The sequence below is a fragment of the Empidonax traillii genome, unplaced genomic scaffold, assembly GCF_003031625.1.
Source record: "Empidonax traillii isolate 1590-97213 ecotype Southwest subspecies unplaced genomic scaffold, ASM303162v1 scaffold60:size2069287, whole genome shotgun sequence".
NCBI classification, from domain to species: domain Eukaryota; kingdom Metazoa; phylum Chordata; class Aves; order Passeriformes; family Tyrannidae; genus Empidonax; species Empidonax traillii.
In genome coordinates, this window is record NW_020955253.1 from 1,170,847 (window position 1) to 1,195,615 (window position 24,769).

The window sequence follows — 24,769 nt, forward strand, 5'->3', positions numbered from 1 at the left end:
TATATAGCATTTTATATCTACTTTGAATTAAATTTTTGATTAAGAGATACAAGATGGTTTGGTTAACTTTAGGAGTCACAAAACGTTAATGCAGCTCCAAGAAAAAAAGGTTTATTTCTTTTCAATCTAATCAATTTTTCATTAGGGTGAAGGTGTTTATCAGCTTTTAGCACACTAGCTTTGAGCAAGGTGCGTCAATCTTTGTAATGAATTTATTAATTAGAGCTAATTTAATTGAAGTGGAATTGAAGGGCTAATTAACGGACAAACTGCTGATGAAGATAGAGGAAAGCTCTGCTGATTTCAAACCTATAAAACCCTCTCATGGAAATAACTCATTCTTTTCTTCATTGAGCAACTTAACAACATGTTTATGGGCAAGATTTACTTTTTTAGTGTACTACTCTGAAGGTCATTTTGCACAGTTTCCGCAAATAATCTGTGCACCCTTTCACAGAGCTCTTTTTTGAGTCTGACACACTTGAAATATTTGAGATCAGAAACATTTTATGTTATTTTAATGACAAATCATTCCTTGAAACATAAGTAAAAGATGGAGCATAACTGGTCATCAAAAAAAAACATAAAGGACATTGTGTCAGTAAACAGGGGATCCATGTTTTGCCTGAGAACTAGGAATGGTCTCTCATAATTAGTCAGTTTTAGTGCCAGAAATGCTCAGAGAAGATTTTTTTCTTCTAAACAAATTTCACAGAAGACAACATTTTCTTCTGCCACTTTTTATTGAATGTTTGGAACTCTGTCCTATCACTCTTGTACGCATAAAACATAATGAAGTATCACAGATCCTGGTCAGGAAGTACATTTGTTTTAAAAAGATGGTTCCTTATGAAAAAGTTATATTTATTCATAAGCTGGCATAAACCCAGCTAGCCCATGTGTTCAGTTTTCATTAACAAAATGTCTGAGTTCTTAGGTGAACTGGTTTAGACAAATATATGTCTCACAGTTAGACATGATTTGGTTTTTGATATGTGGCTACCAAACAAGATCCTAAAAAATCATATTTGTCAAAAAGCTGCTGTCATACTTTATAAATATTTAGATTTTGCTCTCTGTGCTAGTACCTCTAGTTTTCTCCTTTTGTTTCTAAGCTCAGACTATGGTTTTAATAAGCTCAGTTTCATATTTCAAGAAATCCCTCTGTTCTTCACTCCTACCAACTCCTTCCATCCTGGCAGCCTGTACCCTACCTTGAAAGCTGTTTTAAGATTCATTCTTGCATTCCCTTTGCCTTCAACCTTGAATGCTGTCTGTTTTTCGAGAAAAATGGCTCCAAATAGCAGAAGAGATTTTTAAGATGTGACTGTCTCTGGTTTCACTAGCATAGTGTCAAGTTTCTAAACAGATGTATGAGGTAAGATCATGCAAAGTACCTGAAGTTACCAGGTGAATGCAGCTAAAAGATACAAACAAATACATTGATTTTCAAATCCTTCAAACTCATCAATTATTTTGAACCTTTGAATCCATTCACAGTTCATGCTGAAGTCAACTCCAAGACATCAATCAGCTCAGCAGGTCAGGTCTTTACACAATACTGTCATTAAAGCGAGGCTATTCAAGACAACAACATTTTACAAAATGCCAATGCTTTGAACTCTTACCATTGGAGCAATCTGGACCTGTCCAGTTGGGGTCGCAGGTGCAGGTACCACTCTCTTGAAGGTAGGTGCCATGACCAGAGCACTGGTCAGAGCACATTGTCTTCAGAATTTCACAGTTGTTGCCACCCCAGCCCGGGTTGCAGTGGCACTCGCCGTGGATGCACACGCCGTGGCTGGAGCAGGCTGGGTCCAAGCAATCCGCTGCAGGGAGATGAGAAAGGTCAGCTTAAACCTGTCATTCCTGATAACAGTAATCAACCCCTAGATGCTCATGGCACTTTTGGGCTTAATTCACATTTTAAGACCTTACAAAATAGGCAGCATTGTGCTCATCTTAAAAGTAAAATTAGTAAGCTGAAGCTGAGAAGTTCACCTTTCTTTCATCATGAGTGAGGAGAAGACAGAGTGAACCAAGGTATCTTGGTGCCAGCCTCCTTTCTCTGGCTACAAGGTAAATCACTCTTTGTCATCACTACCTGCATAGCTGCAATTTTCCTTGTAAGAACACCTTGTTTCCACATCACTTTCTGATACTGTGAAATCTGTGCATGCACATAACTGTCATCAAGACAATTACAGGTTACCACTGAGAACCACGGAGAATCTTTCAAGGTTTGCTAATTTTTCTGAATAACAACAAGATTGGCTTTGGGTCTCAGGCAACTCATCTTGATTCTGCCTAATCACAGTGTAACAAGTACTGGGATTCCCTGCAGCACTCGGTATGAACTGACCTGATCCACCACTATGCAGTTTTGACAGCTGTACAGGACCCTCGACTTGTCTCAGAAATGAACGAGTTGCATCCTGTCTATCTGTCTTAATTCACTTTGATGTTCCTGAGATGACGAGATTTAATTTAGCAATTTGACTCAATAAAATGTTACACTTGTAGGGTCAATGGTCTGAAAATTTAATTCCAGAGACTTAATTGCATTACTTTGTACGTGGAGATCAATAAAATCAATTTGATTGAGGAAGAAAATGGCACTTTTTACTCCCTAAAAAAATAGAATGGAAAACGAACTGCATTTTGCTGCACGCCAGAACCAATATTATTATGCGCATCTCTGGAATACAAAAATGATGCATCATTTTTCACCCTGATGCACTTGAATCAGCACTTTCTACAATGTGGTCAGTGGAAAAGATCACTAACAAATGCAATACATTAATGATTCACTCAATACTGTGAAAATTCACTGAGTATTCCTACATCTGTATTTTGGGTGCTTTCTTCTTAGCTGACCTCAGCTAGAAAAAAAATAAACATACTGGCAAGCAAAAAGAAAAGGCATGTTACTAAGAATTTTCCCACTGCTTACTTGAGAATAAATAGAGCATAATAATTATGTAGCATTCAGTGATACTAGTGATTCCCAAACTTGATTTGAAGTATTCGAAAATCATTTTTGGAGAAATATGGTTAGTGCATAAGATCTAGATCTAGAAAAACTAATAGAGCTGGATGTGCCAGCTGTAAGCCTGACCAACAACAGCTGACGCTGGTGTAAATATATACTAATTTACCTTCTTCACAGTTTTCTCCTTTATACCCAGAGTTGCAGGCACAGGAGCCCATGATGCAAATGCCCCGGCCCCCACACTGGGGATCGATGCACTGACTTGTAGGCACATCACACTCAGTGCCCTTCCAGCCGCTGTAACACAGGCAGCGTCCTTTGGAGTACTGCCCATTGCCACTGCACAGCACTGGGCAGGCTGCTGTGAAACAAAACATGGCAGAAAAATTAAAACCAAGGTTTCACCAAAGCTTTATAAAGAAGAACATATAAGAAGTTTCTTTTCTAATGTATTTGTCTTCATGCTCACTTAGACTGACTCAAGATAAGCATTGGGTTGATTTACCTCTCGAACAGTCGGGGCCCAGAAACCCAGGAAAACAATGGCAGGATCCAGAAACACATTCACCATTACCATGGCAATTTCGGGGGCATTCCACAACAGACTCTAAAGGGAAAAAGAGAAGGATAATTAACAGATGCCCACTGTATGAAGTACTTACCATGTGAACCACTACTATCTGACAGTGTGCTCTTGCTTCAAGAAGTGTTTACGTTTGGTTTGTTTCAAGAGCACAAATAGCTGTGATTTTCTATTGCTGACACCTCCAGCATCTTAGGACATTGTATTCCAACAAAAAGGCTAAAATTATAATGGTAAAACTACATGAGCTCCATACTTAAAATCTGTGCCTTGTGTCATTTAACAAACACTTCAAAACAGTGTCCTTTCAAGCACCATTTTATTAGAAGTACACCCCTTATGCTTTAGATGAAGAAACTGAAATATATACTCTGTGTTTTATTCTGAGCAGCAAAGGAAACACTATGAATGAAAAACCCATGAAAAAAAAGTCAGACCATTTAACTATGAAAACTTATCTACGCATTTCTAAAAAACCTGACCACATTTGGTTAGAGCTAACATTTGGTAAGAGCTTTAAAGATTATGCTTACCTATAATAATGGTATTAAAAGACACCTGCTCTGCATTTTTCCCATCATTATAAAAGGCCAGGTGCCAGATGCCAGAATCCAAATACTGGATAAAACCTGCCTCGTGGAGACTGACAGACCTCGCCTGCCGCCCTGCTCGCTCTGACTCCAGCAGGTTGCGTTGCTCCCTTGCGATCAGCCGGCTGCCATCCAGGAGCTCCACAAAGTCGTACTGCAAAGAGAAACAGACAGGAGCTTGACAAAGTCATGGGATGACCCATGGCATTGCCAGCTTCCCCACAACACCCTGACAACATGCTTGTATTTTGACCGAGAGTTTCCTTTTGGAGCAGGGAAGCAGGAGCTGAAACCAAACCTTGCTTCTTTCTTTGCCCCTTGCAAAGCACTCAAACAAAATAACCAACTAGTTCTCATGCCTATTAGAGTGGCTTTTCCAGTGACAAGTGGCCAATGAACCTATTACATACACTGGGAGAAGAAAACAATGGTTGAAATGAGTCTTCAGTCATGACTGCCACCTGAATTACAGGTGAGCCCTAACTTTCCAACTGCGTTATATGCATATGGGTTAATAATAATATCCAACACTAATAATCTACTTTTCTTCATTTAGTTTCAGATGAAGGATTAAACTGCTCAATCCCCCTTTTGCACAGTCTGGAATTGTAGAGGAAGGAAACCAAGAGCTTTACTTTCCATCGCAGAAGCTCATAAGAGGAGATGGAAGGCAGAAAACATTGCAATTATTGAAAATGACAAGCTGACTAAAAACCACGGTACCTCAGGTCAATGGTCCGCACATACTGTATTTTTAAAATCATCAGCGGGGCTTGGAAAAATATAGTGGTATCTCAGCTGATACTACAAGCAAACTCACAACATGAGGTTTGATGCATGTTAATCTTAACTAAGGCTAATGGGACCTGGAGGGATAAAACTGCTCCAGGCCTTACACTTACACTATCTGAAGTCTGTTCTCATGGCTTCAAAGTTGTCTTCTGCCTCTTTAGCATGTAAAGATCAATATGTATAGAGCAAAATTAAACAGGTAGGAAAATTAAAGAGCATTCTTGCTTGTGGTAGAAGGCATCTGCTTTTCCTGCCAAGACTGTTCAAAGTTTCACTTTTACTGTGACACGTTTATTGTATATGACGTGAACTGTAACACATAAACCTCCAGTATTCCCACATGTTGGAGATCTTTCTCAAATGTAATTACATCCAGGGCCTATTAAAGTAAAGGCCAGCATATGAAACCAGTGATTCAACTGAGCTGGGATAAGATCAGCTCCCAGGACCAGAGAAATCAGTGATTTTCCACCCTGACTTGTGACCTTCAGAAACTGCTCCCGGGACAAAGGAAAATATGATAGCCTTTGTCCTGGAACAAGGGTTTAAGTGCTTATGTTCCCTTCTTGAAATTGCAGGCCAAAATTCACTGCTATTCTAAGACTGTTCTTCCCTAGTAAGCGAAGGAAATGCATTGTTAATACGCCTCCATCAACACCTGAGACACTTTCCCAGCTATGGCAGAACCAGCAGAATAGAACATAATGTGATTAGGATGCAGTACCTCAGTAGCTTTGTATATGCTGTGTCACACGAAAACGAATGCGATCATTTTGGGAGAGCAACAATTATTCAAAACCATTCAACATTCCCATTTGTCACTGAATTAAATATTTATCTTATTTTGTTAGAGAGAGAAAAACAATTTTAGTTTTTTTTTAACTCCTGTCTAACTCAAGAGCACTTCTCTCTGGTGGTTCTCGCTAATATTTTAAAAAAGGGAAAGCTTGGGGAGCTCTGAGTTTTAACAAGTCAATTATAGACATTAAGAGTGACTTTGGCCTTTGTATATGGATGGAGATCACTTTTGTAGAAGAACAACTTCAGATTAAAACTGTATTTTTGATATAGAAACAAGTGGTTACACTACTAGATTGACCACAAATGGCTGGCTGACAAGCACAGTAAAATGAATGATTTCATATTTGTAATGTAATAAGGACATATGCTGTTACCAGAACACCATTTTAGACTATATCTCACAAGCCATACAGAAAGGAATTTACTGTTCATTCTGTACCTCAGCAAAAAACAATAATGGATCTTAACCCTTTTAATATTTTTATATTTAGGACATGATAACAAAAAGAGACTGGAAAAACAATTATCTTCATAAGCAAAACCATGCCAATTTTATTTTCCTTCTAATAGAATAAATTAATTACCTTTATATTGAGTCTAAATGTGCTGATTTGCCCTACCATTTCATGCAGTTTTGCTTTAAACCAAAGTCCCCTTTTTTTATTCTTAAAAGTCTCTTTAAATAAACATATTGATTCTCTGGCTGCAATGGAAATGACATTTTTAGAAAGTGTCACAAAGACTTTCAGGCTTGCATTGATTGGGTTTTGAATGGACAGCCACCGTCAATTATTTCTGGTTGATTTATTTATGATTCCCCAGAAACAGAGAACTATGCATCTCAGATCAGTCTGTGACATACACATAGTAGCTGTGCTTGAGACTAATTTTGGCACCTAAAGAGAATATAGCAAGGTAACCAAAATATCTTTCCTGATTACAATACATCAAACCATTTCCTATATGCTGCATCTCTATTATTTTGTATTATGGTACAGAAATTTGCTGCATTCTCTTATTATTTAATAATAAAGTGCTAAGCAACTGATAGGAATGGTTTATATACAATTCATCCTGTTCCAAGACAAGAGTGTAAACTAAGATTTCTTGAGATCTCTCCCAATCTCATTTCTATCATACTTTTATTATGTCCCTCGCACAGGTAGGATAACTGTTATCAGAGGTTGCCCAGTTATGAAGGATAATGATTCCAGTTTCCTCTTACTCACTGTCAGGTTTTAACTGGGTATAAAAAGAGGTGGATAAACAGGCAAAGGGTATAGGAGAGAAGTGGAGAACAAGGTGGTAAATGTAATAGGTAAGTTTCTTATTACAGTCAAAGATGACAATGGAGAGAAGGCAGACATTGGTAGAAACACCAAAGCAGAAAGGAGGGAGCTAAAAAAGATTGTGGTTTGTGGTTATGTGAGTATCACAGGCACATGAGCAAAGATATTGGAGGGGGACAGGTGGTAAGGCTAGCACGAATGCTAGCAGAGTGCAGGTAATAATGATTTTTTTATTATTTAACAAAAGATCTGAAAATTCAAATACTGATGTTTGAGAGACAAGCAGTAGTTGCTAACTTGCATAAATTTTGTTATTAGCACTTGTCACTCTGTGACTAGGAGATAAGGACAGATAGCATTCAAGAGATGCACACATGAAGTGATATATAAGGGTAAGCTCCTACTTTTCAAAGTCCTCATGAAACAACTCTAGCTTTTCATATCCACATGGGCTCTGAGCCAATTTTTGTCATTTTGAGATGAGATCTTGGAGCTATGGCAGACAGATCTACAAAAATATCAGTTCTATGATTAAAAAAAAAAAAAAAAGGCAAGCATCCTTAAGGCATGGTATGAAACTGTTAAACACTTGTTATGTTCTGAGTTGTTCTGGTCTCCACACTTCAAAAAGGCTGCCTTAAAGCTAGAGAAAGTTCAGAAAAGGCCAAGGAAGACCAAAGGATTGAAGCACCTTTAATAAAAGTTATGAGAAGCACCTTTAATAAAAATTATGAGAAATCAGTCTGGAAAAAATACAACTCATGACACTAGAGATCTGTAAAACAAGGGTGGCATGGAGAAGAAATACTTGAGAAACTCTCCACTGCCTCTTCCAAAGCACTATCAAGAATGAGGCAAACAAAAACTACCAGGAGGCTGTCTCAAAACACACTTAGGAGTACAGCGTGAGATGTCTAGTTAAGCCTTGCTGCAAATGTCACAGATGCTAAAAGTTTCCATAAGTTCAAAGGTGACTACACAAACTCGCTGAAAAAAAATAAACTATCCAAGGCTGTAAAATACAAAGACAGCATCTTTGACTCAGCAAAGTCCTTCAGCCTTAAAACTCTGGAGGTCAAAAGCATATTGCGGGAAGAATAACTACGGTACTGTCATGCTGCCATATTAATCTCTACATATGGCCACCATCACAGACAGAGCGCAGGGCTAGACAGGCCTTTGATCAAACTCAGTGTGGACATTCATGTGTTTTTTCTACTATGTTCCTATGACATTTAGAGCCATATAAGTAATCTGCCTTGTCTGATGGAAGGATGCAGTGAAGCCCAACGTCAGTTGTTGGTCTATTCCTGCTAGCTATGCCTGTCTTGCAGTTAGGAACTTTTGTCAGTACAAGCCATAAGGGTTATGGGAAATAAGAAAGCAATATTTATGCTTGCAGTTCCCTCAGTTTTCTGTTTCATTAGATGTCTTTTTACCTAAATACATTATTTTGCTCATGTAAGCTACTTCAGTATAAATACATATTTTACCAGTGCAAGTTGTGTCTTCATCAAAGTCCTTTGTTATCCATTTCTTGGAGAAAGACCTAAACTGTTGAGAGATATTTTACTCCATTTTTCTGCCCCACAAGCAGGAGGACAGCCACCAAAAAACCTACAATCTTTCACTGAAACTGGCTTTTTAGGAGATTACATACATGCTTTATCTCAGGTACCTAAAGTAGACGTCACTGGGTTCAAGGTCATATAAACATTCTGATAAACCTGCACCCTTGGGAATCTTCAGCAGCCCTGTAAGTTCACTAGGGCACTGATAAGTAAGCATGCCTAATTTTTCAATGTATCAAGTCTCAGTCAATGGTTTGTAAAAAATACTGTAATTACATACCAGGCAAAAATAGGACAAGAGAGCTTGACCTATATCCTGAGAACAATATATCCAAAATGTCACAGAAACTATAGAAGATACAGTAGCAGAATTTGTCTATGATTCTTTTTGTTGTATCATACTTAAACATTAATAAGAACCAGTAATCTGTGTAACACAGGTGATGGTAAAGAGATTTAGCAGTCTCCCTTTCTGTGTTTTTGGATAAGGGACAACCCTATTTCATTTTCACCCTTTTAACAGGATAAGGAATCAATTAAGGATCTTTTTTTTTTTTTTAATAGACCTGCCTACTTGCATGACTTCTCATATAAATGCACAGTGCAGATCAGCTTCTTCAGTTTTATTCATTCTTGCCACACAGGTATTCCCCTAACTCCTGTTATTATTGTTATCATTGAGATGGCATTTGTATTCCAAACCCTTATTTCCAATGGCTGATAACTTTCTGAATCAATTTTCCTTATGCTAGACTTTCTCGTGCTTGTTGTCAGCCCGAGGGTAGGTGTTCATACGTGAAGCTCTGAAGAAAATCCACTTAATCATTTTTATGAGGATCAAATTTTTAAGTGAACATAAGTGCACTTTTTGCATTCAGTAAAGTGTTTGTAATGCAATGGAAACTAAAGTAAAAAACAAAGTTAATGTAAATTCTGTGATTTTAGCTGCTTTGCTGACCCTTCCTCTGTGGTTTGCTAGTGTTAAATAGGTGTAATAATTATATATATTTTTATGTTCTGCATCTTTTAAAAAATATGTTTGAAGAAAAAAACCAAAATAAATTTAAATAGTGCAGTAGCATGAAACCCAAAATTAAAAAAATATGGAATTGCATTAAAATATATTAATTTTTCAGTTATGGATTTGCTGTTGCAACTGTGTATCAGGCATAATCAGTCAAGCTTTGATCCAATTATACCATTAGGTTGCTATACTTAGATTTGCATCCAGGGCAAATCCATATACTTAAAATATAAATCAGTAAGATGTTGCTCCAAATGGAATAGAAGAGCATGAGCTGAAGTGTCTTTTTGGGTGGAAAAATGGATCAGAGACAGGACTTGGATAAATATTGCACTGAAAGAAATCTAAGCTTGGAGGGTCTTTAAAATAAAATATGAATAGAATTGATTCTAAAGTACCATCTCAGACAATGATTCTCCCTTTCTCCTGCCAATCCCGAAGACTGCTCATTCTTTTATACTTTTAAATTTTCTCTAACTATGGATAAAGAGTGTTTCTTTGTTAGTAGCCAAAGGTGTGGCCATATGCAATAAGAAGTGTCATTAAAAACCTCTGAGGGGTCGAACAGAATAAGTCCTCTGGGGCACTTATGAACAAAGTTTCAAGACACCAGATGCCTAGTGAAGACCGTCCCTTTTACAACCACAGTTCACTGTATCTTTGTAGACACAAATTACATATTTTGTCTTTTATGTATTTATTTAGTGAGACACCAATCTGTAAATAGTGTAGTATTTGCCTGTCTTCTTGTTTGGAAATTTCACTAATGTGCTGTTTCTCAGGCACTCTCAACCACATGTGTGGCCACAGATGCTATATTAGTCTGCTTAGGTTTTTAAAGATACATCTATGTACCACAGAAGGAAAAATGTACCCGTAAACTGTGCATAAAACAACGCTGTATCTGAAGCATCATTATTGATTAGGCATTAGAACAGCTCATAAATAAGAACACCCTCCACCCCCATTTTGGATCCCAACACTTGGAGTATTACAAATGTTCTGAACATCACATGAGATCAATAAAGTATAAAAAGTAAAAATAAAATCATGAAAATGGAAAAGAATGTAATCGAGAGAGGAAAAAGATATAAAAGATAAAAGCTCACAGTTTTCAATAATGTGTCCTACTTTTAAAGCAAGCAGTTCTCACCTGAGTGTGTGAAGGTGGTAAGCCTTTTCGACCATATACTCCAATCAGTGCATCTTTCTGAAGGGATATATTGAATTTTAGGAATTGTGGCTGATCAATGAAGAGTTGTGATCTCCAAAAAATTCCAGGGGGGACTTCTTGTATTGCTCTTCGGCCTATATCAAGTTCTCCAGAATCTATAGTATTGTTTTCTTGTGCAAATCCCCCTAATTTTCCTGACAGATTGGAATAAGGAGATAAAAAATTAGTGCTCCTTTCTGGCTTTCAATCATTCTTCATATAAACCTTCAAATATTTAGAATCACCTCAGAAAAAATGTTACCTGAAAAAGTTTCTCAACATAAGGTCCCAGGAATTCTTTGATTTGGAATAAACAAGCAAAGATACCACAAGTACCTACCAATTAAAAATGCTGTAGCATCCCTAAGGATGAGCATTATGGAGACAGTTTAGGATCTACATTAAACTATTCTTTTTTTTTTTTTTCCCCAGGTATTAACAGGAGTTTTCCAGAATAAAGTCTCAAACTAAAAAAAAAATTAAGATAAAGGGAAATGCAGCATACAGATTTTAAGAATATTAGATACATAAACATAAGCAGTCAAGAGAACTTATATACAATCTTCACCACATTAAATATCAGAGCATTTATACAATACTAACAAAGCTCTAGTTTCCTATTTTTGGTTTTGTGTTCCCCCTGCCAAAAGGCAATTTTTCTTTCTCCTTTGTGCCTATGTTCTTATGCCATAATGCCTATATTCTCTGCACTCCCTAGCCTTAGTCTTAGGCTTGTTATCACCTCCTTATCCACCTCCGTATCCTTACTGTTTCCTGAACAATTTGTATACTAGCATGTCAATGTCTGGTACTTTCACTACTTTTTATATTATGAAGATGTATTTATCTTGCAGTCCAATCACTATGAGTCAGAACATAGCACTGAAGTGCATTAATGATTTTTCTCTACAAAGCATTTGTGCAACTATCAGTTAGGCTTAGGAGATCAGGGAGGAATGGCTTGGAAATGCCCACAACAAGCAAAGATGATGATAATGTGTAAAAGTCACATGGTATCAAATTCTAACACTGAAAAACTGGACTACTGGTTGTGGCATTGAAGAAGAAGAAGAAAAATGAGTCATGAACTCTAGATACCCCCAACAAACTTTTTGCTCAAGTAGCTAGGTCCAGGCAACAGAGACTGAATATACACTGCACCGTAAGTGCAGAAAATTTCATCCAGTCTCTAAGTCTCTGTGCCATCCCTAGGGAAGCACTGTCAAATAAATTAAAGGGGTAAAAGTGTTCCAGCCTAAGCTCATGACCCTGCAAGGTAAGAGGCTGAATGCTATGGACAGCATAGGTCTGTTATAGCTCTGAGATCTCCCTGTTGCCCCTTGCTGTGCCATAGAGACACACACAAAGCCTAGCAAAGATTACAAGCCTGTCTCCAAGATCACCAGCAAAAAAATTGTGGTTTTAGTTGCTGAAGTGTCTTCTATTTGCTAGATTTGTAGGAAACAGAATTACTACGAATGACGCACTTAATAAGTGTTTTGCACAAACCGTCACCACCCAGCTTTAAAATGTGGGACGGTTTAGATGAGTTTGCAGCAAGACTGTTTGAAGCAAAAACCTCAGGTCTGATGTTCTAACTCCAAGCTGTGGAGCTGGACACAGGCAGTCTTGGAAGTTCGTGCCAGGGTCAAAGCCTACTTCAACACGATGGAATCAGTGCTGTCAAATACTCACTAAGATGCAAAGATGGGTGTAAGAACTTGCTTACCAACATATGTCAACTCTGGAGTAAGTAATGACACATTTAAGCAGCTGGCACATCAAGGTGAGGTTTGAGTGAAGAAAAATAGAACTGCTGTTATACTCTTAGAGTTTGGTGTGTTTTTACCAATTTACTTTTTTTTTTTTTTCAGCAGCTAGCCTACTACAAAAATTGAACTAAATCCATCTGAATGTGACGGTGACTTGTTTGCATACAAGTGCTCTGAAGAACTGACAATACTGCCCCGTCTTTTGTGATCAAATTCTACATTATTCATCATTTGATGGAACAAACTGACACAACCTTTTTGCAAACATTTAGACTGTAAAAAAAATAGATTAAAATCTGAAATGCCAGGTGAGGTCACAGATTGATCCTCACCACGTTTTGTGCATCCAAGATGAACCGCAACTGCTGTTGAATTAAACAGGTACAGAAGCACTGCTGAGAGGCCTTAAGTGAGGGCTTGTATTATCATCAGAGCTGTGTCACAATGCATTGCAGTCACTAAAAATGTCTCACAGCATTATCACATTGATCAGTTCTGCTGAGAAGAGACAGTGAAACACCTGATCTTGCAGAAACCATTTTTTTACACTTTAAAGGATGAGTCTGATGCTTTTCTAACTTTGGACTTAACCTTTCATAATATTGATATGTTATTCTAGAAGATGGATCTGTACTCACTATTTCAGTTTATTTAAGCATTTGTTTTTTACCTCTTTCTTCAAGTTTAAGTATATTGTGTTGCATAAATTCACACACCGATGACTGGTAATCACTAAACAATAAACACTTGTTTGCAGTATTGATCTGCTGCTTCCCCTATTTCTACATTTCACATGAAAAACAACTCACTTGTACTACTGAAAAGATGAACTAGAGAGCTTAGGCAGGTGGCGTTTATCAAACATTTTCACCACCTCTCCAGGAATGCCTATTATTTGGGTTCAAAACTTAGCCAATAATATTCCTATGGACTCCCATTTTCTTCACCAAAAAAGAGGTAGTTTTACCCTGTAGCCACATGCCCCTTTAGCAGCCCACCACCTCTCTCAAAATAGTCACTGTCTGTTTGCACTCCCAAGGTTAGGGCACTAATTATTCTTTTTTCCCTGTTGTATCTCAGTGAGCATAAGAAACATCTTTGCAGTGTCATCATCATATTTTCACTTTCTAAACAGTAACATTTTTTACACACAGCTTTAATTCAAAACATGAAATATCATGTTCCTTCTCATTTACTGTCAAGGTGGTTGGAATTTCTCAAGTCTAAGTCACAGTATAAGGATATTACCAGGGGGTGGTACTGGAAGTTGTTCAGCTGTCAGAGTATCCAAATCAAGGCTTCACTGATTCTTCCTTACAGTTTTCAGTAACTAGTATGATAGCATGGGGCCCTCGCTCCTTAAATTTCACATCTAGTCATGACACTTTCCTGTCTGCCTAACAGCTCCTTCTTTTGTGGTTTAAAATGTGTATTCTCTGTTCTATCTGTTGTTTAGTATTGATGTATGCTGACAAATGACCACTTAACATATTCTGCAGAGGACAGCATTTTAACAGTGGATAGAATTAACCCTGTTCTCTTGCAGCATTTAGGGACATAGGGAAGGAAAAATGGGATTTGATATACTTATTATTTCCTTTTATTTTGGAGGCAGCATATAATTGGTTTTAGTTTGTAAAAAAATTTAAAAATTATCAAGGGAAAAGAACAGTTAGTATTTATAAAATATTTTAAAAAGTCAATATATTTTATATAAGAAAGTACACTGGCTATGGAGGCAGAAGACAATGGGATGATGAGCTGTCACTGCAGGATCAGTATTAATTAACCATTGAGTAGCTTTTTGCTATTCATCCAAAACAAGAACACAGAAAGAGATAACGACTATCTAACTTCAGGAAAAATGCAGTAGGGTAAAGGAATGAAAGAAGAAAAAGTCCTACTGGAGAAGTTTCCTAGGCTTACGAAGATGACAAAAAGAGTGAACTGAGCTGCATCTTTTCTATTACTTGCAGCTGTGATAACTTGAAATATTTTCAAGATGTCAGCTGCAGGCAGAGGCTTCCAGCTTCTCAGTGGTAAGGTCAGCTGTACCTTGTGAATGGGAAAATGGATTTTTGTGTAATGAAGCAAACACTGCATTCATCAACCATTTAAATCAAGTTTTCCATTCAAAACCTATTGATTTTGAAGCCTCTGTTAGCCAGAAGTGCACAAGCTCTTAAATGTTTTGAGAATCTTAAAGGGCAACATGGAAAAAGGTCGATAAAAAATAATCCCTTTATGTGGTTTGTATTTTAAAAGCTCCTACAACAAAATTAGGAAAGTTTTTTTCTTACTTTATAAATTGGTTGGATGATTCAGACTCAACATTTTATGCTAGAGACTTTGAGAAAACAAATGAACATATTATATGTGACCTATTAAATTTCAGAGAGAAATTAAAAAAAAAAAAGAGAAGAAAACATCATCTTCTGTAGAGAAAAATCCAAACTATTCCACAGTGAAGACATCATGCCATACATAGCTCCTTGATCATGAGCTGCCTTCTAAACACAGCTAAGAGAGAAGCTTTGAAAATATGCAAAGTCTCCCTGAAGTGCCTTTTCTGGAGCAAACTCTTTAGAAAAAAGAGTTTATGACAGGGCATAGGGGTAACACACACACAAACATAATGTTTTGTCTGAAAACTATACCAGGTTTGTTGGAACTCCCAAAGATTGAATCATGGTATCAGGTCCCCCTTATGAAACAGTGTGACCTCAAGCTCCCTGGCTTTGCTGTGGCCCTTTCTACAACACAAGACCCCAGCCCAGCCAGCCTCTAAGGTAGGATGGTCCAAGCCAGCCCTCAGCACCCCACAACAACCACTGAGTTATTAAATAGTTTAGAGTAAGCAGAAGTTCTGCTTCTCTGGATGAGAGCTTCTCTATCCTCATCAAGTATTACATGTAAATTCCTATGAGAAATTTTGGTTAACAGCTAGATTTCCTAGTAAGATGAACATGATTGCTCAGGATCCCCGACCCACTTCACATGCTAGGTAGGTGAAACTTGTGCTTCTGTGTATCAATTTAAAATTATTATGACTTACAAATGGTCTCTACTTCCATGAAATATAGAGAGTTTTGGAGGAAAACTGTCAAAGTCTGGTGATGTAAGTAAGACAAAAAGGAAGGAAATGTTCCGAAATAAGGAAAAAGATTGGTGCCTGTTTCACTTACCATTTTCTCCAGCAGGTACTGTTACAGGATGTGTTGGCACAGTATCAGGATTCACTTTTCCATTCTCAAATGTATCATTTTCAGTTTGCTGCAACTGCCAGTTGAGGCCAAATAGATGCATTGCTGGTGGTAGAGGATACAGGTTATTTGATACTTTTAACCATGATGACAAATAGAACAGATAATGACTTTTCATGCTTTGCACTGGAATACCAACTCATACATTAAAAAATTAAATTACATGAACAAGCATTTGCAGACTAATAGTTCAACTTAGCAGTGGCACTAAGCAATTACTACCACTGTCCTTTAATGATGCAGTACTTTCGGTGAATGCAGTTGACAGAAAGCTCACCAGTCTCATTTTGAGCCTTTTACCGGTCCCAAATCAATGTTCAAAAGGATAGGCAGTAATTATGTTCTTTTCTCTTTTTTCATTTTTGATCATTCTGAAGAGACAAATCATTTAAATGAGCTCCTAAATGACCTACTAAAATAAATTATTTCCCCAGCAGACAGATCTGTCCTGGTTAGCTAGAAAGGGAAAAGAAAAAACATAGAAAGAGAAGAAGGAGGGTGCTGTGGGTGTTGTAGGGCTTACCTAAAACTTGAACACTTCATGCTGTCAACAACACCCTGCACAACCTCCACTTACATGCCCATTCCTCGCACTAGTCTACAGAACAAGGCCAAGGCCATGAGCAGAGCCAGACACTGGGGCACTTTGTTCTGATTATGATAAGCTAAGTTCCTGAACTACTTAATACACACAACCATATTTATTGGAAAAGGTGAGATCATGTTTAAAAGTTTAGCTAAGTTAATTAGGAAAGACAGAGTCAACCTGCCATGGTGTTAGGGGGAATTTAAGGAACTTTTGTAACACCAGGGATTAAAGAATGAGCCCCAGATATTAACTTTCAGAGCAAAAATATGAAAAAACAAATCACTTGAATACTATATTGTGATACACATAACATATGCAACTTTCTGCTGTGGATTATATAATTCTCTTCCAATGTCTCTATAATACCAACAAAATAAATTTTATTGTAATTATTTTGCATTTGATATAACATGAGTTTGCTCATTACATGACAGCAGTCCTTTCAATGCTACTAGGGAATAAAAGTACACTGGAAAAACAAAATCTAATCATGTATTTTAATCATTAGTGCAAAATATAAGGAAGATAATTCACTGTACTTTGTTGCTTCTTCTTCTGTCTCTGAAGCAGTAAATGTTATATTACTATAGCAGTAAATGCTATAGTAAATGTTATTAATTTATTCATTCCTTCTATCTAAATGACAAAAAATTCTTCTTCCCTTTTGGTTTCATCTCTGATCTTCTGATCTATCTGTATTGACCATGGCAACCCCTACCTAAAGATGAACAAGTATTAGTGGAAGTTTCATCAGGCAGACAGCAAAAACTGCAGAATTAAGATCCGTCTGCCAGGTCTTTACCTTAAACCCTCCCCCTTACCTTGAACAAAACAAAAAACCAGAATGCAACTAAAAAGCTATTACTGAATACTTCAGAGACTGAAATCCTCACTACAGATGACATATTCTCTTTGTTCCGAGTCTCTGACTCTACTATTACTCTTCCTTCTCAGACCTTAAATTGCCTGTCAAAGCCTGATAATGTAGAATGTTCCTTGACCCTAAAAACTTCTTTCTTTTTTCCGCTCTCATCTTTTTTTAAAACATAAATCTGACCACCACCATTTTTGGCACATCACTAGAATTAGCCATTTTTATTTTGACCCTTCCTCAGCTGAAATCTTTATTTATGAATTAATCATCTAATGATTGTATTTATTATATTTCAACAAAATCTCTAGGGTCAAACTCTACTATATGTTATACTACTTCATTTCACTGGCAGCAAAGAAAGTCCACAAATAGCTAAGTACTTCATGATTTAAATCCAGTACATTTCTTCTTTTCAGTCTGGAGGTCTAAATCACCTCTCTTAATTTTGTTGCCTTCTTACCCCTTTTATTAATTCTTCAGGAGGAAAAAAAAGAAAGTGACATTAATTTTGTAGCTCTGTAAGTGCATCCCTTCCAAACACATGAGCTTAGAAGGTCATTAACACCTGCTGGTACTATGTACATGCCCTGTGCCTCTTCATGGTCTGCTGGAAGATCAGAGGGGAAGCTCCAACACGACCTCTCAGCCATTCCCTCATAATTCAAAACAGCTGGAATTTGAAGTCTTCAAAGGCAAGGACTGTGGGATCTGTATTGATTACATCTCACAGAACCACAGCTACTACAAAGTAAGTGACAATTACCTTTTCCTTGTGTTTTTACTGATGTGAATCCTACTGTAGTTTACATAGTGAGTATTAGTTGTATCCCTCAAAAATGCTATTCCTCCCTCAATGAATAGCAAAAAGTTCAATAAACTATGTCTAATAAAAATGAACAGATGGATACATGCAGCTGTTTCACAGATTGTGAATGCAGGAATATTTTCTAAGCAGACAAATAATTTTGCTAGACAATTCCAATGACATCCTAAAACTTACAGTGTTTACTACTACACTAAATAATTCAACTATGTAATCTTGTTGAGATAGTGCTATGGCATTTAGAGAATTCTCCTTTCAGTACAAATATATGAGAACACCATGAAAGAAACAGGCTTGTTGAAAAAGTATCAAGATACAACACAGAATTTCTTTAGACACGGGGAACTTTAGGAACATGGGTAAATTGACTGATTAAGACAAATTCAGCCACTATTTTGTCAATCAGAATTGGTCTCCTCTCAGCCAGCCATCATTATAAAAGCAAACTTTAAGTCCTTATCAGTTTTATAAGTACAGCGAGGCCCCTGATTAAAATTCTTGATGTCGCCATGAATCGGATAAGCAGCACTTGGTACTGGTATCTCAGCAGGGTGTCTAAGACTTTCAAGTCAAATGGTATGAACTAGTTCTGAATTTCCAAAGGGAGACTGATGCAGGCAGACTGCAGTGGTGTATGTTTGTTTGATTTCCTCTGATCTAGAAAAGGATGAAGGCTTTCTTCCACCTTTGGGATGGGGATGTAAGAGTTCAATCCCCTCCTCTGTTTCTATTGTGTTCAGAGAAAAAGCAGGTTTATTTCTTTCTATAATGAATTTGATATATGAAGCAAAATTAAAGCAAAAGCATATGAAGCAAAATACATTTCTCTATTTCCTGCTGCTATTTTAGTCCCAAATCTAATGTAAGACAGTTTCTTGATTTTTGGATTAAATATTACCTGTCAGGTCTGGTTTATTCCCACTGAACTTGCATTTATTTAGTGTCAGAGAATGGCAATGAAGTCAAGACACCCTTCTCCTAGCGTTACTTCTTCTCAGTCTGCCAAATCTACGAATCTACCAACACTGGAACGACTTTCAATACTGGTATAACTTTGATGCCAGCAAGAACTTGTCTGAGAATGCCAGATGCCTCTAACCAGGAGGCATGCAGATTGTGAGGGCTGTGATTAGGGATCACAACTACTCAATCCAAACAACCTACAGCTGCAAGCATGTAAGAGTCCTCAGGGGATGAGAGAAAATATGCCCACAAACCCTAACAAAAGCCTCCTCTTACTTGTATCAAGACTGTGATGATTGTTCACATTATGGAACAGATGAACAGGAGAACAGATGATGATGTCTGGGGCAAAGAAGTCCAGGAAGGTTGGACATGCTTTAAAGAAGGAAATCTTCAAGGTGCAGGAGCAGACTGTCCTCATATGCCAAAAGACGAGCTGGCAGGGAAGAAGAAGGCCTGGATCAACAGAGAGCTTTAGATGGAACTCAGTGTGAAAAAGAGGGTATATTGCCTCTGGAAAAAAGTGCCAGCAACTCAGGAGGACTACAAGGATGTTGTGATGTCATGCAGGGAGAAAATCTGAAGAGCCAAATTCCATCTAGAACTTAATCTGGCACTGCTGTAAAAGATGACAAAAAGTGTTTTTAATAAACACTCAGCAATGAAAAGGAGGGCCAGGGAGAACCTCCATCCTTAGTTGTATAAATGTAGTGACAAAAGATGAGGAAAAGACTGAGGTACTTAATGTCTTCTTTGTCTCAGTCATTAATAACAAGTCATCAAGGTATCCAGCCCCCGGAACTGGAAGACAGAGAGACAGAGCAGAATGAAGCCCCCATAATCCAAGGGGAAATGGTCAGCGACCTGCTATGCAACTTAAACACACATAAGTCCATAGGGCTTGATGCGATTCACCCAAAAGGACTGAGGAAGATGACAGAGGAGCTCTCCAAGCCAACTTTAATAATTTACCAGCAGTCCTGGTCCAGGGAGGTCCCAGGTGACTGGAAGTTGGCAAATATCATGCCCATCTACAAGAGGGGTCACCAATAGGACGCAGGGAACTACAGGCCTGTCAGCCTGACCTCAGTGCTGGGAAGGTCATGGAGTAGACCACCTTGAGTGCCATCACGGAACACGTACAGGACAACCAGGAGATCAGGCCCAGAAAGCATGGGTTTAGGAAAAGCAGGTCCTGCTTGACCAACCTGATCTCCTTCTATGAGACAAAGTGACCTGCTGAGTGGATGAGGGAAAGGCTGTGGATGGCATCTACTGGGACTTCAGTAAAGCCTCTGACACCACTTTCCACAGCATTCTCCTGGGGAAACTGGCTTCCCATGGTATGGGTGGGTATATTCTTTACTGGGTTAAAAACTGACTGGATGACCAGGTCTAGTGAATGGTGATGAATAACACTGAGCTGGTGGTCAGTCACGGATGAGGGGAGATATTCTTTTCTCTACAACTACCTAAAAACAGGTTGTAGTGAGGTGGGTATCAGTTTCTTTTCCCAGGTAACAAGTAACAGTCCAAGAGAAAATGGCCTCAAATTATGCCAGGAGAGGTTTAGATTAGGTATTAGAAAAATTTTTTCATGACAAGCATTGTAAAGCATTGGAACAAACTGTCCAAAGTAGTAGAGTCACTCAGAAGTGTTCAATAAACTGTATGAACATGGCTCTTGAGGACATAGTTTAATTGTAAACATGGTGGTGGTGCTGGGTTGACAGTTGGATTTGATCTTAAAGGTCTTTTCCATCTTTAACTGTTCTATGATTCTAGGATCTTCTTCCTATTCTGCTGTTTCAGTCCCCGTGTCTATTGTGCTATTATTGTGCAACATAATCTCCAGCTACCAAGAGATCTTCATTTGCTGAAGCTACGACAGCATTTACCTTGTGACTGAGTTGTTTAAGGTGGTACTTGTACTGCTACTGGACAAATTATCTGCATGGCCAGCCCTTAGAATGCAATGATGGTTTAAATGGTGAGGAGTCCATTCTCTCTAACAAAGTGAGAAGAAGAGGTATCAGAGACAAGGAAGCTCCCTAGGATCTGGGCTGCTCTTGGCATGAACACAGCACCAGTGTCTGTGTCTGGGAAGTGCTGGTGGATATGGCTAAATTGACCAGAACAGATCTCAAACATAAAAGCAGTAACAAATTAATAGCTGGGCTTTTGCCCCCTGCGGTCCCCCCTACTTCCATGCCAAATGAACTGTGACATTCAAAAATTCAGAGCTCAGATTAAAGGAGTGCATTTATACCTACGATAGCCTTGATGCTAACATAAACATGCTATCATTTGTTGCAGCCTATTGGGCAATCTTACCACCTGTCACCACAGAGTTCACTGAAGGGTTTCTGAACCATGTTAAACTGCTTTTTCAAGCTTGGTTGATTTTGTCATTCACTGTGTAATTGAGGTCTAGTTATTTTGGTTTGTAACCAGTCTACAAAACCTTCATGTCCACTCAATAATTAAAATAGCAACTAAGAATACATTTCACAGCAAACACTTGAAAAAAATATGACCAGTTTACACTGTGTAAAACATTTTGCAATAATCTGCTTCAGGAAGAAGCAGGCTATCAGGCCTTTTCATTCTTTTATTATTGCCATCCCAATTATTGTGCTTGCTCCTTTCTCAAGATAGTATTGCTGTGCTTTATGCATTCCCTTTACAAGGAACTTGTTCTTGAGCAAACACACTGTATTATCACTTCAAAACCCTCTTCCATTCTTCAGCATCCAAAATGAAATCAGTCTCTATTAGTAGGTAGTAAGAGAAATGGGTAATTTATGTAACTATGTGGCAGAACTAGAACTGTGAGACCTGACAACTACCTGCTACATTTGACTGGGAAGTGCCTTCCCTTTGTTGCCTTGCTCACTATCTCAAGGCACAAAAAAGAACTGTAACAGAAAACCAATTTATGTACTTGTTTCTCTGTTTAGCAAGAACAGGACTTGTCTGAATTTTTTTCCCCCTTCTTGTGCACTTGGTTGTCAGTAATAAGAGGATATAGACAGATGGACAAATAAAGAAAATAGGTGTTAGCATGATCCAGTATCCAGGATGTAGCTCTGAATAGAAAACAAAGTTTGGACTCAGATGTGAATACGCACACTATAATAGGGTTTATGATAGCTATCAGAAAGGAAGAATATTTTTTTCTTTGCATGAATGGGTAGCAATATAAAGTAAAAGCCAGAGAAACTTATTTTTCTGGTCAAAATTCAAGGGTGTCTCTATCATAACTCACCAGGATCAACCACATTTTTTTCTAAAGTACAGCAGTACTACAGTACAAATAGGTTCACATGAAAAACAAAGGGCACGGCAAACACTCTGTGGGCTGTGCAGGTGAAAGCTTAACAGATGCAGATGATAAAGATGCACAAACAAAACCATACACATACAAGCAGAGGCTTTATTCACAGAAGTAGTCCTACAGTAAGTGGAGAGGTAACCCTCTGAAGTACAAGTCACAAGTGCCGGCAACTCAACACCTTCCATTCTGCATCTGGTAAACTTGCTTTTTCAGGAAAGAATTCTAAAGGTGACGCAGGGTGTTTCAGGGGAAGAAGAATTCACAGGTAGGAGGATTCTTTCAAGTAGAAAGAAGAAGAAATATGATTGCCTGAATTGGGAAACGTGTTTCCAGTGTTCCTCCAGCTTTTCTTAGAATAAAAACAGATGAAAAATTAACATCAGGCAGCAGAAATAAAAAATACTGGCTATCCCTAAACAGCAAACATCTCCCCAAGACCTCTGAAGATAAGGACTATGGTGTACGTTCTATAAAAATAAAGAACTCAACACAGTGGGGAAAGTTGGCAAGAGGAACTGAATGATATTGGCAACCCTCCTCCCCTTCTCCCATGTGTTCTACAAGGTATGGTAATCAAGTCTTATTATTAATGAAGCTGTGCTTGAAGATGAGCTCCTTGGTAAGATATTGAACTCTTCTAGGACTGTCACTGCTACATACTTTTGGGTGCTCGTGCTTTCAAACCATAATTTATAAAATTGCTTCCCTAGAATTAATAGAATAATATATATGCACACTTGCATACAAGGAAAAGTGAATATAACTTATATTTAAAGCAAGGCAAAAAGATTATAATTTAAACTAAGCAAATTGCAATTATTGCTCAATCTTGTTGAAGGATTATCTTCTAGTTCATCTCCCTGTTGGCAATACATTTTAAAATGAAATATTTGAACACTGAAGTGGTTTTTAAAATTATCTTCCATATATTTTTCTTGAAGCCATAATTAGAATCTAAACCTATTTTATTCTGAAGGACCTGAAGTGGACCAGAAGATGTGCAAATGAACTGTCAGTGATTTGCATTCATTCGCTTTTTCCTCAGATAATAGGATACCTTGGATGTTGCTGCAGATCAAATAGTGAATTAAAAATAGTTAATTAAAATTTTAAATAAAGTGAATTAAAAGTTACAAAGACAGGTTCTTTATTTATTACTGTTTTTCTCAAATCAGTGAAAAGCCTGTTATTTCTAAATTAAAAATAACTTTAAAGTACATGCTTTTGAGCATCTTCAAAAAATCAGTCACCAGCAGCATCATATAAAAGTTGCTGAACATATACTCTGAATGTAAAACATTTTAGTATAGCATTATATGAAAAACTTAGTAATACCTATCAAGATCAATACAGTAACTGAAAAAGTGTGGTCTTTTCCCTTTTATCCTGAACAGTTGAATGGGTCTATTGATTTTACTATTTCATCTGCAAAAAAAATCCAACCTTTCTAGTCTATTCCTCATTTTCTCTTGAAACTTTTAAACAAAGAATTTGCAAGCACTTCACAAAAAATTGCCTAGAAAAAAATTTAGCAACAAATATATATCGGCTATCTACTGGATAAACTTGCTCTCTTTGACCGCTAATCAAAGATGAGTACATGCCATTTTAAAGTATTTTTGCATTTGAACTGTTAAGAAAGATGCGTGGTAGTCTTGGAGTAAATATTTTTACTACATTCACCCAAAAATGGAACATTTATTCCTCTGAAGACTTGCAAAGCTATATATCTCATTTCAGTTGTCAAGCCAGGGACTGTTATGTAACAATGGTCTAATTCTGTCAACTGCATTATGTGAGCCACAATCAAAGCTTAAGGGAGAATCCAGATTTCTTAAAACAGAAACAAAGATCATTATTCAGTAGCCTCTTATTTAAGTGAGATGTATCTGCTATGTCTTCTTTCAGATTTGTCCACTTATTCTGATGAACAGCCAATCTACCCCATTTTGTAATAGTCTTTAGTATTGTCCTGGGCTTTCTCCGGAACCTAACGTATTTTTTTTCTGCTAATATTGTTGACAGTCTAACAAGATGGTGAAAAATCATTACAGGTGAAGAGATGATGGGAAAGTGCAAATTAGACTGCTGACTCTTTTGAGACAAGGGCTGTTTTGTCTCTTTTAGTTCACACAAAGGCATGAAAATATTCTGTAAATTTTGGGTTTCTGTCTAATAAAGTCATAATAAATGATTTTGTTTTCAAGTATTGTGGGGGAGAAAAAATTCCCCTGATTTACATGTCTCAAGACTGGGTTAAGACTGCAGGCTAATAACTTTTCTATATTCCTTC

General features: G+C 37.6%; 1 protein-coding gene across 9 annotated transcripts in view; it reads right to left on the bottom strand.

Annotated features, from left to right (window-relative positions):
• Nucleotides 1-24,769, bottom strand: part of TENM3 (teneurin transmembrane protein 3) — an 869,819-nt gene that overhangs the window by 80,503 nt on the left and 764,547 nt on the right. For all 9 annotated transcript variants that reach the window (XM_027879901.1, XM_027879899.1, XM_027879900.1 and 6 more), the window contains 6 exons: nucleotides 15,813-15,935; nucleotides 10,796-11,010; nucleotides 4,109-4,319; nucleotides 3,498-3,599; nucleotides 3,159-3,353; nucleotides 1,629-1,829 (listed from right to left, as the gene is read on the bottom strand). In XM_027879901.1, coding sequence (XP_027735702.1) covers nucleotides 1,629-1,829; nucleotides 3,159-3,353; nucleotides 3,498-3,599; nucleotides 4,109-4,319; nucleotides 10,796-11,010; nucleotides 15,813-15,935 — 1,047 coding nt within the window. The remainder of the gene's footprint in view (nucleotides 1-1,628; nucleotides 1,830-3,158; nucleotides 3,354-3,497; nucleotides 3,600-4,108; nucleotides 4,320-10,795; nucleotides 11,011-15,812; nucleotides 15,936-24,769) is intronic.